General features: G+C 35.9%; 2 protein-coding genes across 2 annotated transcripts; one reads left to right on the top strand and one right to left on the bottom strand.

Annotated features, from left to right (window-relative positions):
* The first annotated feature begins 1064 nt into the window (after nt 1-1064).
* On the top strand, nt 1065-12176 carry LOC127977133 (chitin synthase chs-1-like). The gene is made up of 19 exons (XM_052581833.1): nt 1065-1107; nt 1433-1568; nt 1684-1872; nt 2114-3126; nt 3907-3996; nt 4076-4234; nt 4323-4497; nt 4592-4693; nt 4788-4929; nt 6233-6433; nt 6517-6801; nt 6948-7127; nt 10152-10536; nt 10667-10698; nt 10792-10856; nt 11013-11123; nt 11253-11470; nt 11555-11636; nt 11732-12176. The coding sequence occupies exons 1-19, from the start codon at nt 1079-1081 to the stop codon at nt 11822-11824; spliced, it is 3687 nt and encodes a 1228-aa protein (XP_052437793.1). The 5' UTR covers nt 1065-1078; the 3' UTR covers nt 11825-12176.
* A 1497-nt stretch (nt 12177-13673) lies between these two features.
* On the bottom strand, nt 13674-17370 carry c1qtnf13 (C1q and TNF related 13). Its single transcript, XM_052582742.1, has 2 exons — nt 17146-17370; nt 13674-15088 (listed from the first exon to the last, which is right to left on the bottom strand). Exons 1-2 carry the CDS (start codon nt 17171-17173, stop codon nt 14007-14009), a joined length of 1110 nt encoding a protein of 369 aa, XP_052438702.1. The 5' UTR covers nt 17174-17370; the 3' UTR covers nt 13674-14006.
* Between the last annotated feature and the right edge of the window lie 75 nt (nt 17371-17445).

The following is a 17445-nucleotide window of genomic DNA, read 5'->3' on the forward strand; positions in this document are numbered from 1 at the left end:
TAAATGATTTTCCATTTACTGTATGTGCAAGATTAAAAGTTATTTTAGTGTTAATGTAGATTTAGCATGATTAAGCTGCAGAACATAATATTCTGTTGCCTGACTTCATCAACATAAATTGAACATTATCCAAATTTATTGCTTGTATACTGTAATGGGTTTTTTTTATGTTTGTTTGTATTCAAATTAGACATTAACCTACAGTAGGATGTAAATGGATCACATAGTGTATATGAGTGACTATTTTAGACAAAAACACTCACAAATTTGGGTTACCCATTTTTATCCTACTGATAAATTCTTCAGCAAAAAAAAAAAAAAGGTTGCACTTTTTTCATGGTTTTGGAACCATGGTCTAACATGCAGTTATGCAAAATGACAGAATCATAGTCGTCCTGTTCTAACTGTCCAAAAAATAAATCTTTTTTTTTTGATCTTCAAAATACCGATTTCCTTGTTGTCTAGTGAATGTTTTACTTAATGGAAACCCAAAATCATGAAGGGGTTTCTCCTTAAAAATGTATTTCCTTCTTCCGTGTATGCCTTGCATATTCAGTTACATTTATATTTTTTGCATCTACTGGGTTTAAGACTGGACTTTGTGTAGGTCAGCTTTTTTTCTCTCCACACACCATTTTGTTTATGCATGATCAAGTGCACTGTCACGCTACTACACAAAAGAGCCAAAACTACTTTTTTAAGATAACAGAACAGAATACCCTAGAATGTCACTTTATAGCGTATAGATTTTTTCTTCTCTGGAATTATGTCCATTGTTAGTTTAATCCGTTAATTAGAAGGGATTGCCCCATTTGTTTGACCACGTAGTGTATCTGGTAAGTCAATTATATTTGAGGAAACCCTTTTCATTATCAAAGGAAATTAGACATTAAACTGAACTTGGACAGGTAGATGATTGCTATGTAAAGATAAAGAACTGATTAGTATCACTTCACGTTACATCATTTTTCAAACCATTTTGAATAATAGCGTAGTGCTCCCTCCCATCTGGTTATAAGGCTCTCGTCCATTTTACAGATGGTTAATCAAACGCTTCTGCTGCTCTGCCTGCATCACTATGGAACAGCAACAGAGACATGAATTCAGGTACTTAAACACTTTTTTTTAATAATAGCCAAATTTAAAGATTAATTGTTTTATTTACTTAGCTGTACTTATTTCTGTTAACATTTAATAAGAATATATATACAATTGATGTGTTTATGTTATCTTCACACTACTTAATTGTACATATATGTAAATAATATATTTTTCCCAAATTTTATTTGCTTTTGAAAAATAATGATTGACTTTCTGCTCAAATTTATTTATTAAATATATGTGTTTATGTGTATATATTTGTATGTGCATATAATATTTTATGCTACAATTATATTTTAATGTATTATTTTTTCCAAAACTGCAAAAATAGGCCGTCTTGGGATTTGTGCAGAGAAGTACCATACATTCAAGATGATCAGATGCCAAAGAAACGAGTGCAGTGTTTGAAATGGTTCTCTTGTGCCATCGTTGGCATACTTGTCTTCGTCCTTGCACTTCTCAGTAAAGTGAGCTGCTTTGCTAATCATTGGCTAATCATTTTATGGATGATGGGATAACATTTAACTTATCCATTGAATATTACACAAAATGTTAGACTGAAGACCTTTTTTGTCTTTACAGACATCATTTCTGCTATTGATTACATTTGGGAACAATCACACTGAGATTATATGTTCAGAACAAAAACCGACCGCCCTACTTGGCATTGGCTTCGTTCTGATTGTACCAAGTGTTCTCCTTCTTCTAAAAAGCACATGGAAGTTTATTTTTAAGAGTGCAAGCATGCCCTCGAAAAAAACTCTTTTTTGGGTAAGAAAACTAATTTCTCTTGATTAAAAAAAAAAAAGTTGTAAATAAAAATTATTAGAAAATGTTTTTCTGCTTCTTAATTCAGTGTTACTTGCCATTTCTTTAAAAATGTTTGTGTTATCTACTAAAATTTTGTAAAGTTAAAACAGTTTTACACCCATTTTTTTCAGTCTAGTAGGAAGCATAGAACCGGATTACGTAGGCTGTAACCATTCTGACTTTGATTTGACCTTTCTTCTAGGTTCTGTTTGTTGAGTTCCTGGTAGCACTGGGAGCAGCAGTTCTAACAATAGTAGCAATGCCACATTTTGACATTGTCACCAATGTGATGATCTTAAACAGCGTGAGCATCCTGTCCGCAGTGTTCCAGGTGGTAGCTGAGTGCCTTGCCAAAGAGAAAAAGAGGCTTATAATGCTCCCCGTATGCTCCATTTTCTTAATCGTCACAGGTTACGTGCTTTTTGCTATGAATTATTTGTTATTCGAAAGTTCCCTAGAGATAAATATATCAATTGGCCTTGCCATCGTTGGGACCATTTGTGTTTCTGTGAACTGGTGGGAGAACTACAGCACGCTCTTTGCTGTATCATTTCTAGAGGGCATTTCCAGAGACGTCGCTCAGTCCCGTAACGTGGTCTGCATCATCTCCAGTTTGGTGAGAATCCTGGTTACGTCAGCTGTGGTTGGAGCTTATGTTCCTCTGTCCGGTCGAGAATGGAAATCGGTCAAACTTGTCTTCAAAACGGTTGTCGTTTCATTGGTGGCCATCCAGATTGCATCCTCTGCCCTGTGCCGCTGGTTTGTGGTTGTGGCTTGTAAAATGCATGCCCTGCGCCGCAGCTTCGTCCTGCCAATGTACCTGGCCTCGATCACAGTTTTGGCAGTGTTTTTGATTCCAACATCAGTCAGGCTCCCAAACTCAAATCAAACTTCCAGCTGTTTTGAGACCTTTCAGCCAAAATCCAGTGACGAATGGTTGTATTTGATGTTGACTGATGCTATGATAACTCTGAACACCAGGGACATCGTGGTACACAAGAAGACAGGAGGACTGGTTTGTTTGGGCTGCTCTGCTCTGAGCTGGTGGCTGGGACTCATGCTCAGTACCGTTTACATCTGGTACCTTAAGATCCATCGAATAGAAAGAACCCAAGATCTGTTTGTGCGACGCATGTATGAAGGAGCATTTCTGGAACAATCCATGTTGCTAAATACCCGTTTTGAAATCAGAAAGAGAATCAAAGAGAGGAAGCAGTAAGTGTTTTTACTTCATAATTATGGTTAAATCAAGATACACAGTAAATGTGTTTCCATGAAAAATTACAAATGAGATCCGTTTAATGTTGTAGTTATTTCTCTAAGGCGTTACTAGGACAATTGACATAATTGTTGATTATTGAAATTATAATTGCGATTATTAATTAAGATTACCACAATTTAAATTGAATGATGTTTATACCATTTTATATTGCCATATTTTTTATGTGAAAATAAACAAGCTGAACCCTCTAACTGAAATCTTTTAGTGGTTTTCTATAGTATTAAGTCTCAAATGTCAACTATACATTGGACTGGTTTCTTCTTTAAAAAAATTTTTTTTTAATGAATGGCATCATAATGTTATAATGAAACTAAAATTAAAATAATGGGAAAACCCTTAAGATAACATTTGGAATAACATAAGATGACTTTGAATGATTAATTACATTACATATTTGTCCCGATTAGAAATTCAAGTAATTGTGCAGCCCTAGACATTAGTAAAATTAGAAGGAGAGCAAAATGATATGTTTAATCTGAGAAAGAGACCCCTGTACCTTCAAATGTATCTCCTCCAGAGTTTAAAAAGCAACATATCAAACTGTAGTCACGTTTACCAAAATACCGGTCTGTAATAAAAAAGAAAAAAGATTTTGATATGAGCTCAAACCTATCTCATCTGATTCTTCCAAAACCAAAAACTGAGGAATCTCAACTTTTCCTTTGGATTTCTTAACATGAAATGACTTCATAAATATATTATGTACTCCTCAGTGAAGAAGAACCCATCAGAGTGTTTCTGTGTGCAACGATGTGGCATGAGACCTACGATGAAATGATGAAGATAATCATCTCTATGTTCAGGTAAGCACAGACTACACTTACTCAGCTTGTAAATAATTAAATAGAATTTTAATTGCAATATTATTTCTTTTACTACCAGGCTCGATAAATACAGGCCCAAGACCAAGGAACAGGAACAGAGTGATGTTCAGTTTGAATTCCATATTTATTTTGATGATGCTTTCAAGGATGTTGATAATGGAAGGCATGCAAATGAATATGCTGAAATTATTGTGGATGTAATTAAAGAAGTTTACACGTAAGAATCCTCGTTAGTTATATCGGTTTATATGTTCTGAGAACTTATGTGCAACTCTACTACTCTACTAACATTTTACATACCTTAGCATTTTCAGTGAAGAAGATCCATGTATTTTCAAGCAGAGGCCAGCACTACCTCGCCAGAAGATCATCAACACCCCTTATGGGGGTCGACTGGAATACACCCTCCCTAAAGGCAATTTGATGATGGTTCACCTCAAAGACAAGACTCTTATCCGTCACAAAAAAAGATGGTCGCAGGTGAGATTCATTAAAGATCCAGTTAAAACATAGATACAGATTTTAGATTTATTTATTTTTTACCCAGAATTTCACCAATCATCTGTGTTCACAGATAATGTACTTGTATTACATTCTTGGCTGGAGACTTAATCGACAGTACTTCAAAGAGCTTAAGGCAGGTGCAGAACTGGGTTCCCTTAAGGAGAATTTGAAGGTTAGTAGATTATTATTAGGCTTTATACAGATTAATAAAATATCAGCCAGAATATCTGACAACATTATGATGATTTTTTTCCAATGCTCCTTAGAAAGACAGGGAGAACACATACATCTTGGCCCTGGATGGGGACACTGATTTCCAGCCGTCAGCAGTCATGCTGTTAATCGACAGACTGAAGCTCTACCCAGAGGTTGGAGCTGCCTGTGGCAGGATTCATCCAACAGGCACAGGTTGGATATATTAAAGCTACATATTGTGACTTTTGGTCCTCAATCTTGCGGAATAACATTGTTTTGGTTGTACGTTGGCTCTGCTCGAATAAATGTGGTTGCTAGCGGAAACAAAGTACACGTGGAAATCTAAAAAGATGTCATGCCATTGGAAACGATGTTTTTAAATCAAAACACAATGATTGTTGATTGACTAACTGATGGACCATTGTGATGTGCTCTTACTCTATGCAGAATGTAAACCACTTAGGTCAGTGTTACCACTTTACAAGGTTCAGATACAACCGCAATAAGAATATATATATATTTTTTAATTCTTATTATTTAAGATTGTTCAACTCAAATGTGAAAGACAATTTCTGTCGTACCATAAGCTGAATAATTATTTATCATTTCAATTAATTATCTTACCTGTTAAGCAAGAAAAATACATTTCTGGGTTGATTTTGAATCCTTACAAATTTCTCGCCACACCTGAAAAGTCAATCCAGTGTTGATTCAGGTTTTCTTATGGACTGCACTTTTTTATATGTTCTACATTTCTACATATTATACATTAAAAATACATTTAGAATCAACAATGATGGCTGTACGGAGAGTAAAAAAATATATATCTAATGCAGAAAAACCATCTCTTTTTCCAAGTTGTGTAGATGACATCTGAATCTCTTCTGAAAAATTTTCAACCAAATCGTTCTCTGTGTGCAAGTAGAGAAAGAGCTGAGAATCTGTCCTGTGCCATTGAAGATTGTAACCTTCCTTTTAGTGGATAGAAGAAGTACATTTTGTAAATTAATTTCAGTTATATTTAAACCCCATATGCTTGTGATTCTCAATTCTCAGTTGTCCCAATATATTTTCTGAGTTTAGTTAATTATTCTCCTTATAAAAGGTCAAAAGGAAATGCTATCATTTAACATTTTCCAAGATGTCTTACATCAGAACATTGTTTGGCACAATGCTAAGCCGAGTGGCTGTGTTGTACCGTGAATTTTTCACAATAGAGAATGGGAATGTGTCATCACAGCTGCTATATGCTATAGCCCGTATCAATGTCTGCATTAGGCTATCTCTGCTTTTGATTAAGGCTATGTTGATACAGTAAGCATGAATCATTCCAATGCAATCTTAAGTTGATTCATATAAATATAAAATAATATCACTATACACCATAGTGTATGGTGTACAACTCAAATGTGATGTGTCTCAGTATAATATAATATATATATAAAGTGGTTTGCATTAAACCGTAAGCCCTAACACTACAAATAGAAGAAAATCATCTCTTCACTTGTGCTTGAAGGGCCCATGGTGTGGTATCAGAAATTTGAGTATGCGGTGGGCCACTGGCTGCAGAAGACGGCAGAGCACGTGTTCGGCTGTGTACTCTGCAGCCCTGGATGTTTCAGTCTTTTCAGAGGAGCTGCACTCATGGACGACAACGTCATGAAGAGATACACAACCAAAGCCAGTGAAGCCAGCCACTACGTCCAGTATGATCAAGGTCTGCTTGAAGCTATCCACTGACAAATTATATCAGTTCAGCTAAGATTAAAGTAATTAGCCCTCTGTTTGGTGTGATGTCAGGTGAGGACCGCTGGTTGTGCACACTGCTGCTGCAGCAGGGCTGGAGGGTGGAGTATAATGCAGCGTCTGATGCCTACACAAATGCTCCACAGGATTTTAAGGAGTTCTATAACCAGCGCAGACGCTGGGGACCCTCTACCATGGCCAACACCATCGACCTCTTGGGCTCAGGACGACTTACCTCTCAGAGGAACAGCTCTATCTCAAAACTTTACATCTTGTACCAGATAATCAGTATGGCAGCTTCTATCCTGGGCCCTGCCACTATCTGTCTCATGATATCAGGTAAAGTAAGCAGTTAATAAATGTTTATTTGAATAAAAATAAAAATCTTATTGCATTTATTATTCTGTTTCAGCTGTATGGGATAATATGTTTTTATAGTTACATTTGTCCAAAATTTCTATTAAAGTGCTTTGTTTATCTTGCAGGAAGCTTTGTGTTCATCTTGAATATGGATGAAAATTTAGCTCTAGCTTTGGCCATAGTGCCCCCTACTGTCTACCTCATCCTGTGCTTCAAACTAAAATCTGACACACAGATTAAAATTGCAGCAATCATGAGTGTACTCTATGCATTTCTCATGGCAGGAACAATTCTCTCAATCATAGGTAACTTTTCTTTTTCTTTTTTTTTTGTATTTAAGTATCTTTTAGTTTGATCAGCAGTTTTCTTTACAGTGTCATTTTCTTTTACAGTTTGCATAATAAGATTTTTTTTAAATAAATTAATACTTTTCTTTTGTAAGGATGCATTAAACTGATAAAAAGTTACAGTTAACACTTAAAATAAAATTATTAAATTATTAAAATAAAATTATCACTAGAGTAAATTATATTTTGAAACATTAAAAGAAACAAGAAGACTTGAAATTATAAATTGTAAGAATATCTTAAAATGTTACAGTTTTTACTAGGCTATATAGTAGTAATTCAACTCAAATTGTGAAATGTGTTTATTAAATAAATTAAATGCACAAAGACTGAAGTAGTGGAAGGGGGCTTTCACACGGCAGTTTAGTGCGGAACACGGGGCAAGGTTCGCATGAAAAATTGCAAATGTGAAAACGGTCATCGGACCCTGGTGCACACTGGGGTACCGAACCCGAGACTACCTGGAGAAGGGGGTCTGAGTTTGGTTGCTCCCGAACTGTTCGCGTGAATGTGCAAGTAACACGGACTCGGCTGCGCACTTGTTCAGGAAGTAAAGTATCCCCACATGCGTAACACTGTCGATATCATTGTTTCCTCAACACATAAGAGAGAGCCGAGGTTGATTCCACACACTCCTAAAAGTAAAAATTAAATTAATTAAAATTAAATAATTAAAATTAGTTATACTGTACATAATAGCACCAAAATTACAACAAAAAAATTACACTTATGCTCAGTCGCTTTGTGTTCTCCTTGCGTTTTCCATGTGCGCTTGCGATGACGTAAGGTGACTGCAAACACACCTGGGTTCGATACAACTAAGTGTGAAAGCAGACCAATGCTGTGGCTGCGGGCGGCACCGGAAACAATCGCACTCGGTCTCTGACAGCAGCAAACGAGCCCAGTGTAAAAGCCCTCTAAGTCTTTGGTTCTTTTAATTGTGATGATCTCAACAGATTAGAGTATGGTGACATGTCAATCAGCTAATCAACTCAAAACACCTGCAAAGGTTTCCTGAGCCTTCAAAATGGTCTCTTAGTTTGGTTCATAAGGCTACACAATCATGGGGAAGCGTGCTGATCTGACAGTTGTCCATAAGACAATCATTGATACCCTTCACAAGGAGGGTAAGCCACAAACATTCATTGCCAAAGAAGCTGGCTGTTCACAGAGTGCTGTATCAAAGCATGTTAACAGAAAGTTGAGTGGAAGGAAAAAGTGTGGAAGGAACAGATGCACAACCAACAGAGAGAACCGCAGCCTTATGAGGATTGTCAAGCAAAATCGATTCAAGAATTTGAGTGGACTTCACAAGGAATGGACTGAGGCAGGGGTTAAGGCATCAAACACCACCACACAACTGGCTAAAGTTGGTGTTTTCCTGGTGTATGTTAAGCCACTCCGGAACCACAGACAACGTCAGAGCCATCTTACCTGGGTTAAGGAAAAGAAGAACTGGAATGTTGCCCAGTGGTCCAAAGTCCTTTTTTCAAATGAGAGCAAGTTTTATATTTCATTTGGAAACCAAGGTCCTACAGTCCGGAGGAAGGGTTGCTTGAAGTCCAGGGTTCAGTTTCCACAGTCTGTGATGATTTGGGGTGCAATATCATCTGCTGGTGTTGGTCCATTGTGTTAATTGAAAACCAAAGTCACTGCATCCGTTTACCAAGAAATTTTGGAGCACTTAATGCTTCCTTCTGCTGACCAGCTTTTTCAGCTGGTCAGCAGATGGTTTGTTATACTTCCTCTGCATTCCCTGTGGGTATCTACTCCTGGCTATTTACTCCATAGTCAACATGAACTATGAGGTATTGTCAAGAGGAAAATGGGAAACAGGAGACCAAAAAATGCAGATGAGCTGAAAGTCACTGTCAAAGAAACCTGGGCTTCCATACCACCTCAGCAGTGCCACAAACTGATCACCACCATTCCAAGCCGAATTGAGGCAGTAATTAAAGCAAAAGGAGCCCCACCAAGTATTGAGTACATGTACAGTAAATTAACATACTTTCCAGATTTTTTTTTTTATTGGTCTTATGTGAGCGGCAACTTCCCTCTCTCTCTCGTGAAGCCCATACGGAAGTGACTTAAACTGCAATGCATTGACTGGCCTCTTGAGGCTGGCTGCAAAAGGGAGTCAATCCCATAGACTCCTCATGTTAAAATGCCCAACTTTACAGCAAAAAAAAAAAAAAAAACGTTTACAGCCTGGAGCAAAAAATTATTTTGGTCTATATAGCTAATTTTACCCTTCATGACAACTGTGAGGGGGGTGAAATCTTTTATAACTCATCCGTCTAAATTATATTAAACCTTAAAGTTATGCATTAAGGGCGTGGCCACTAGAGTGACAGTTGGATTGTCGCTGCTGTCACCGCCGTTGCGCTAGATGGGCGTGGCTTCAGCAACCAGCTCCCGCCTTTTTGCCTATTTTTGATTACCCCAGAGTGACGCACGGTGATGCGCTGCCAAGATGGCGATGGCCCGCTACGCCCGCTTATGGTTTCAAAAACTCTCTTTGGAAACCTATGGGTGATGTCACGGACACTACGTCTATGTTTTTATACAGTATATATGGTTTATGATATATTCTAATTTGTTGAGATAGTGAATTGGTGGTTTTTTGTTAAATTTGAGTCAAAATCATCACAATTAAAAGAACCAAAGACTTAAACTACTTCAGTCTGTTTGAATTTAGTTTATTCAATACACAAGTTTCACAATTTGAGTTGAATTACTGAAATAAATGAACTTTTCCACGACATTCTAATTTATTGAGATGCACCTGTATCTACTAAAACTTATGAATGGTAGTGTACATTAGACTTAGATGCATTAGAAAATCTTACCTTTCCCAACCTTTTGAAGCACAGTAGTGTATTTTTTAGTCCATAAATATGTTTAGACTGCACATATTTTCTAAAAGCAATACGATCTAACCTAGATCTATAATACTTTATCTTCTCTTGTCAACTCTTATAGGTGATTTAGTGAAGCAAAAGACTTTTCTGACCCCCAGTGGTCTGTTTCTCATTGGCATGGTAGTTTTGTACATCATCACAGCAGCTTTACACCCTCAGGAATTCTCACAGGTCATCTATGGATTGTTATATTTCCTCTGCATTCCCAGTGGGTATCTACTCCTGGTTATTTACTCCATAGTCAACATGAACAATGTCACGTGGGGCACTCGTGAAACCGGCAGCCAGGCTAAAACTACGGCAGTCGATACCATCAAGAAGAAGTTCATGAATGCCACATGCTGCAGATGTCCATGCTTGGAATCTGAAGATCTGAGTGAGAAGATATTACCAGCAGAAACCACAACACAAACTGAAAAAACACATATTCCCTTGGAAACACAAAGGTAAAAACATGCCACACAATACGACAGTTTCACACAGACACTTCAGTCCAGTCTTGTGTAGCATTTTATTTTGTAACTATTATAGGCTTGGTTTTAATACTACTACTAAAACTGTATTCCTACAATATAGGGATCATGAGTTCCAGCTAAGTCCTCATCAAAGTAAGTGTGACTTCCATAAATAATATCATAATATTCTGGATAGATGTATTGAATTTGACTAACATTGAAACTAATATATGTTTTATCCAAAAGCTTGGATTGAACATCTGCAGATGAAATCTTACGAATTTCCTTTGGATGAATATCCACTGCCTTTAGTAAGTCTAACTAACAATTTTATTTTAGTTTAGTTTATGCTTATTTTATAATGTTTCTGACCATGTCATGCTTATATGAGTTGCTGATTAGATATTAGCAAAGCATATTTTACACAGAGATGTTTTAATTCTGCATTTTCAATGCACAAATTGCAGGATGAAATCAATTTCTGGATAGAACTGCAGAAGAAATATCTGGAACCTCTAAAAGAGAATAAAGAACAACAGGAAAAGGTTGCTGATGATCTGAGAGAACTTCGAAATAAAGTAAGCAAAATATTAAATAAAGTATGTCAGTATACAAAAAGAACTTATTTATGTGGTTTTGTCTAAAGTATTTGCTCTGGAAAAGTAATGATTTGTTTTCATGCTGTTTTGCTTTTCTTTTCCTTACAGGTTACATTTGCCTTTTTCTTCTGCAATGCACTCTGGCTGGTGGCAACTTTCTTCCTTCAGGCGATTGGTGACTCAATCTCTATAAAGATCCCCAAAATTTATCCCAACGGGACTTACGACCCAACAGAAGTGTTTTCCCTAGATCCAATCGCACTGATGTTTCTACTGAGCTTCACAGTACTGCTGTTAATGCAGTTTGTTGGAATGCTTTACCATAGGTAACTGAACATGCGAACAAGAATCGAATGACAATTACTGATAAAGAGACATTTTCTTCAATGGAATATGTTCTTTTGTTTCAGAATCTACACATTAATCCATTTTGTTGCATATGCTGACACAGAAATTAAATCTTATAGAAAGCAGTCACATCAATCACATCAGGTGAGCCAATGGATCACACACAAAAAGATGACATTTTAAATGTTATAGTTTTTTATTTATTTATTATTATTAACCATTTTGATCATGTTGCACAGATGCTGGACACAAACCACCAGCCCAAGATGTATGGTTCAGACACAGCTTTGTGTTTCCAGAACCCATCTGCTAGGTCTATAACTTCAGTGTAATGTTTTGCACTTAATAATTAATATTTGTAGTCCAGTGGATAGTAACATGTGCAAATAGATTGTTCTGAATATTTATTTAGTGTTAAAACCTGTATTTAGAGTAAAACATCAGGCCTTACAATTAATTAATTAATATGCAAATTAATAATTAAATCACAATCAGTTATATAGTACTCAATATATTATTTATTGTCACTTTATCATTTCCTTTCCGTAAACCATACCACTAAATATCCTTCTTTCTTTCTTTCTTTTTAAAAATAACCACACTAAATTAACATGTTAAATTCACAGTTATGTAAAAATATTTGAAATCTATTTCTTTGAACACATTTACTGTTGTGGTTTTAAATAAAATAAAGTGATACATGCTCTTTTGAAATTCTCTGATTGTGACATTGTGAAGTTTTAATGCTGTTGAACAGAAGTTTAGTTTGTGTGAAAACTTTAATCCTTTTTTCTAAATGCTAAAAATAATTATTTTATTGTTTTAGGTATTACAAGCATTATTCTATAAATACTTTAATAGTATGAAACAAAACACTTATAGATCACTTATATGCTAAAATAAAAATAATAATAATAATTGTACAACTTGATAGCATTTTACCTTTATGTGAACGTCATGTGCTGAATTCCTCTAATCAATGACACTGCAAATATACAATCAATAACTTTAACCCAGGATTTAGATAGAATTAAATGTCAGCTTATCAATGCCCACAATTAACTGATAACGCAGTTTTACATTTTGATTTACCCAGGGTTAACTATTTCAAGTGTGAAAAGTCCGAATGCTTGTTAAGTCATAAGTTAAGTTTTTCCCCCTAAAATTATACAATAATCAAACCTAATGTGTCAATACTTCTCTAAAGTTACCAATATTGATATAATTCAATTGGTAAGCTCATTCCCTTCTCTCTTCTCTGATGTCCTGAGCTCATGTCATTGAGCGAGGCAGTGACATTGGTGTGACCCAACTTTCGCCTACGTCAAGCGTGACCTTTTCAACTCACTCAGTGTCCTCTGCTATTTTTCAAATGCATTTTGGCCCCGCCACTATCTGCCTCATGATATCAGGTAAAATTTTGCATAAAAAATTTGAGATACACCAGTAGACCAACTGATCTGTTTTCCAGAATACAAAGAGACGAATACAAAGAGACTGTTCGTGATGCACAAAATATTAAAATATAAACATTGAATTGGAGGTATAGGGAGTTATATGAATATTTCACTCAAGGTAACTGGCCGATATCAGAAACGTTTCTATGCCATTTTCTTTTCCTCGTACCTTCATATGAAGTAGTGTTTATAAGCATGTTGCTGCTTTGTTTATAGCGGTAACCGAGGAAAGGCTATATCACAGCTTTTCATAAGCACCACCTGCTGTCAAAGAGTAAACTTGCATATTGATTCAGCCTGTTTTTGTTTTGTGCAAATGTATTATGCAACATTTTTTAAAAATCTGAATCAGAAAACTCTATTTTTGATTTAAATCTTGAAATTATACAATCTAATTTGAATAAATACAGTCATTTAAATGTATAATGTAAATATATGAAAAAGATACATGCTCTCTTTAAATAGTCTCTTATTGTGACTCAGAAAGTTTTCATATTTTTGAACAGCAGTTTTGTGTAAATACTGAGAAGACAGACAAAGCTCCACCTTTTGGTTGTTTTTAAATGCTAGAAATAATTATTTCATTGTTTTATGTGATGTAAAATAAATTAAAAAAGAATAAACAAGCATGAATACTATGAAACAAAACACTTATAGATTTCGGTCTTGTGCTAAAAGAAATTTTTTTTTATAATAATAATAATAATAAATAAACCATGAGAAAGATATCGGACATTTTTAATATTTGTTAAAGTACTAGGCTACATGTTAACAATAGTAATTACAATGGAACAATAAAATCAGCATCAACTGTGCCTGCGTACATTTTACTTTCTAACCATGTGAGACTGTTACACTAACATAACATTCTAAACAATTATAGCTTACAAGAAATAGTACATTTATAGTAACATTCACTAATAAGTTAACAAAAGGGATATATAGTCTAATGCTTAACAGATCAGTAGATCATTTACACATATATATGTGTGTGTGTGTGTGTGTGTGTTAGGCAATAACATTACGGCTAGGCGTAGCAGGTTGCTGGCTTTGGTTCTCAAGGGAATGTTCTGTCCATGTTCATGGATTCGCCGTCAGGGTAGACCAGGAAACCAGAGAAGGTCGTATATCTTCCCTGGTTGCTGTAAACGGCATAACCGTCATCCTGCTGACTGTACAGCCAGACAGTGTCTCCTCTTTTCAGTGACAGCAGCAAACTCTGACTCTGCATCTCTCTCCGCCGCGACATGTCCTCGTCGAACACCATGGCCCGCACCTCCCCTTTGCCCGTCATCAGCTTCACTGAAACCGCACGACGAGGGTGCTTTCCCACGGTAAATGCAAAGTAGTATGCACCGGGGAAGTGGCAGGTAAAATATCCGGATGTTTTGTTAAAATGGCCACCAATGTTCACATACTCTACATCAAACGTGAGAGCCTCTCTTTCACGATGCCCTCTGCTTTCTCCCAGCGTTGATCTAGTTCTTGCCACTGAAAATGCAGAACGTGGTTCCTCAATGGTTGTTCTTCTTCTCCAATCATAATAGGCATCTACAGGGGGAGGACAACCCGGAAGATGAAGACCTGGAGGAGATAGGTGGTTATTGAGATATCCAACAGAAGATGTAGAGTCTGGGTAGATGAGATAACCACTAAATGTGATGTATGGTCCGACATTGCTGTAGATGGCATAGTGGGGATTCTCCTGAAGCAGCAGGTAGACTGTATCCATAGGTTTTAGACTGATCATCACGCTCTGGCTTTGAACCTTGCGGCCCTGGTTCTGGTATCCATCATATGCCATGGCCTGCACCTCCATCCCGTTCTTCACCAGCATGACCGACAGCATCTTTTTCGGGAACTTTCCCACTGTGAATGAGAAGTAGTACGCACCAGGCAGGCGGCAACGGAAAGTGCCCGTCTCTGGATTGAAATCTTCTCCGATGTTGACTAGAAGGCGGTCAAAGGTCACAGCTCGTTGAGTGCCACCCAATATGCTGCTGCTACGTGTGGCGGAAAAGGCAGAGCGCAGGCCTGTTGTCATTGGGCTGATGTTGAAGGATGCAGCACAACCCAGATAGATGATCAGCCCAAGTAGACAGGAAACACATCTGTTTGGTCTCCATAATGCCACACAAGCTGTAGTAAAAAGACATTATCCTCATCAGAGGTATTTCATGTCACTTTTTTGCCACTGTTGAAAAATAGTTCTCTGAAAACCCAACTAGTTATTCAGAAATGTATAAGGCTGTAGTTTTATATTCTGCATCACACATACAAAAATAATCACTTTTATTTCTGTGTAAAACTATATATATATATATATATATATATATATATATATATATATATATATAATGTCATTGAATTATTTGAATTATGAGACCATGATCATTAATGTTTTAACCATCTGGGGGTCTTTGGTCATGTTGTGATTTAATCAGAATAGTACAGATGAAGATCAAACTTGGTGACTTTTGTGGCACTTGCTATATGCACACATAAACAAAAATGTGGATATGATTACAAAAGGCTAAATAGTCACATAGGTAATCTTCATGGTCAGAACCACCACATTTTGACCACCACAGGAAGTGAGAAATATAAATATACAGAGCAGTTTTCTGGGGTACAATCTACAAATCAGCTATGATTATTTTTGATAATGTATAAATATAAATCTGAATGTAATAAACGTAATAAAGTAAAGTAATTAAGTAACAAGGGAACATGATGGCATTACATTTTTCTTTATTTCTGCCCCTAGATGTCTTTGCACTGGAATTTAAATAATATTGCTCTATTTTTAATTTAAACAATATTAATAAGAAAAGAAAGGAATATTATTTTTGAAGTATTTTACACATAAATAAATTTTGTCTAATTGTTGCATCTGAACTCTTCACACACATACACACACACACACCAAATATATATATATAAATTACACTTCAGTCTATTTTGGATCACAAGTGTGATCTGTAAGTAAGGAATAACTAGGGGTTAATTAAAAAATGTTTTTCTCTTCTTCTTGTTTTCCTTTTCAACCTTAAATCAAAAAACAACTTCAAAGCTCTGCCCTGCCATTCTGGCATATGGAAATGTGTAATGAACTGGCTAAAATGCCATATAACCATGCTAGGAAGTTAGGTTTAGTCCTGTCAGAATGGATCCTGCCATTCATGTCAAGTGCTCAGTGGAAGCAGTAGTCCATCTAATTCAGCTGGCATTGTCTGTTCACAATGTGCACCGGGAAAAAGGCAATAGATTAGACACCGGTTCATCTGCTGCTATGTGACGGAACAAAGGCATATTTGGGAGGGAGGATTGAAAAATGTCATGGGTGCAGATCCATGGGAGACTTCATGGTCAAGTGAAGGCCCAGTCAGTTATTAACAGATGAAGAGCACATTGAAGACCATAATAAGACACATTAAGGATCAAGTAGTGAACAAGAGGTCACTGGTAGTATTTCCTCTTCTTTTTGACTTAATAAAATAATTCAGGTTGACAATCAGGAAAAGTTTAACAAGAATTCCAACAACTACCTTATTATCATCATGTAATGTTTCTCTCTATCAACTTTTTTATTAGGCCTACTACTTTTACTATGTATACTTGTATTATGAATAATTATATAACTGTTTAATATGTTCCTTAAATGTTTTAGTGTGTACTCCAAACATAATTAACTTAAGTATATCTATCTATCTATCTATCTATCTATCTATCTATCTATCTATCTATCTATCTATCTATATATATATATATATATATATATATATATATATATATATATATATATATATATATGTGTGTGTGTGTGTGTGTGTGTGTGTGTGTGTGTGTGTGTGTGAGTGTGTGTGTGTGTGTGTGTATAACATTAGTATTAGTTTGATACATCATAATATTTAAGGACTCTCTTAGTCTTCACTATTTCAATTTTAAGATCTATTCATCCATCATTAATGCTGTACTGTGATGTGTAAATGCCAGTATAATATAATATGAACATAAATGTCATAAATATAGTATACATTTTGACCATATCATAAAAAAATATAAATCGTATTTAATGCTATTTGATTTTACAAAAGTTATATTGACTATAAATATGACATAATATTTTAGGATAAATCATACTGATTAAAAATAAAAAGAAATGTTGTCCTTTGACAGAAAAAAATATTTCATACCTGGTCTTAGTATCTGAAGAGACTTCATTTCTGTGATGAGCTGCTCCCCTGTGTCTGTAAGCCTTTGAAAAACTCAGTTTGTACACCGCTGTGAAGAGGTCTAAATGTTATTTCTGTGTGGCATCTACTCCAAAAACTTCAGTCCCCATGTTCAAATAAAAGAGGTATTAAGAGAGAGAGAGAGAGAGAGAGAGAGAGAGAGAGAGAGAGAGAAAGAGAGAGAGAGAGAGAGAGAGAGAGAGAAGGGGGGGGGGGGGTGCTTCACGAATAACTTACACTTTATCAACATACAGTTAAATC

Source organism: Carassius gibelio, chromosome B18 (genome assembly GCF_023724105.1).
Source record: "Carassius gibelio isolate Cgi1373 ecotype wild population from Czech Republic chromosome B18, carGib1.2-hapl.c, whole genome shotgun sequence".
Lineage (NCBI taxonomy): Eukaryota > Metazoa > Chordata > Actinopteri > Cypriniformes > Cyprinidae > Carassius > Carassius gibelio.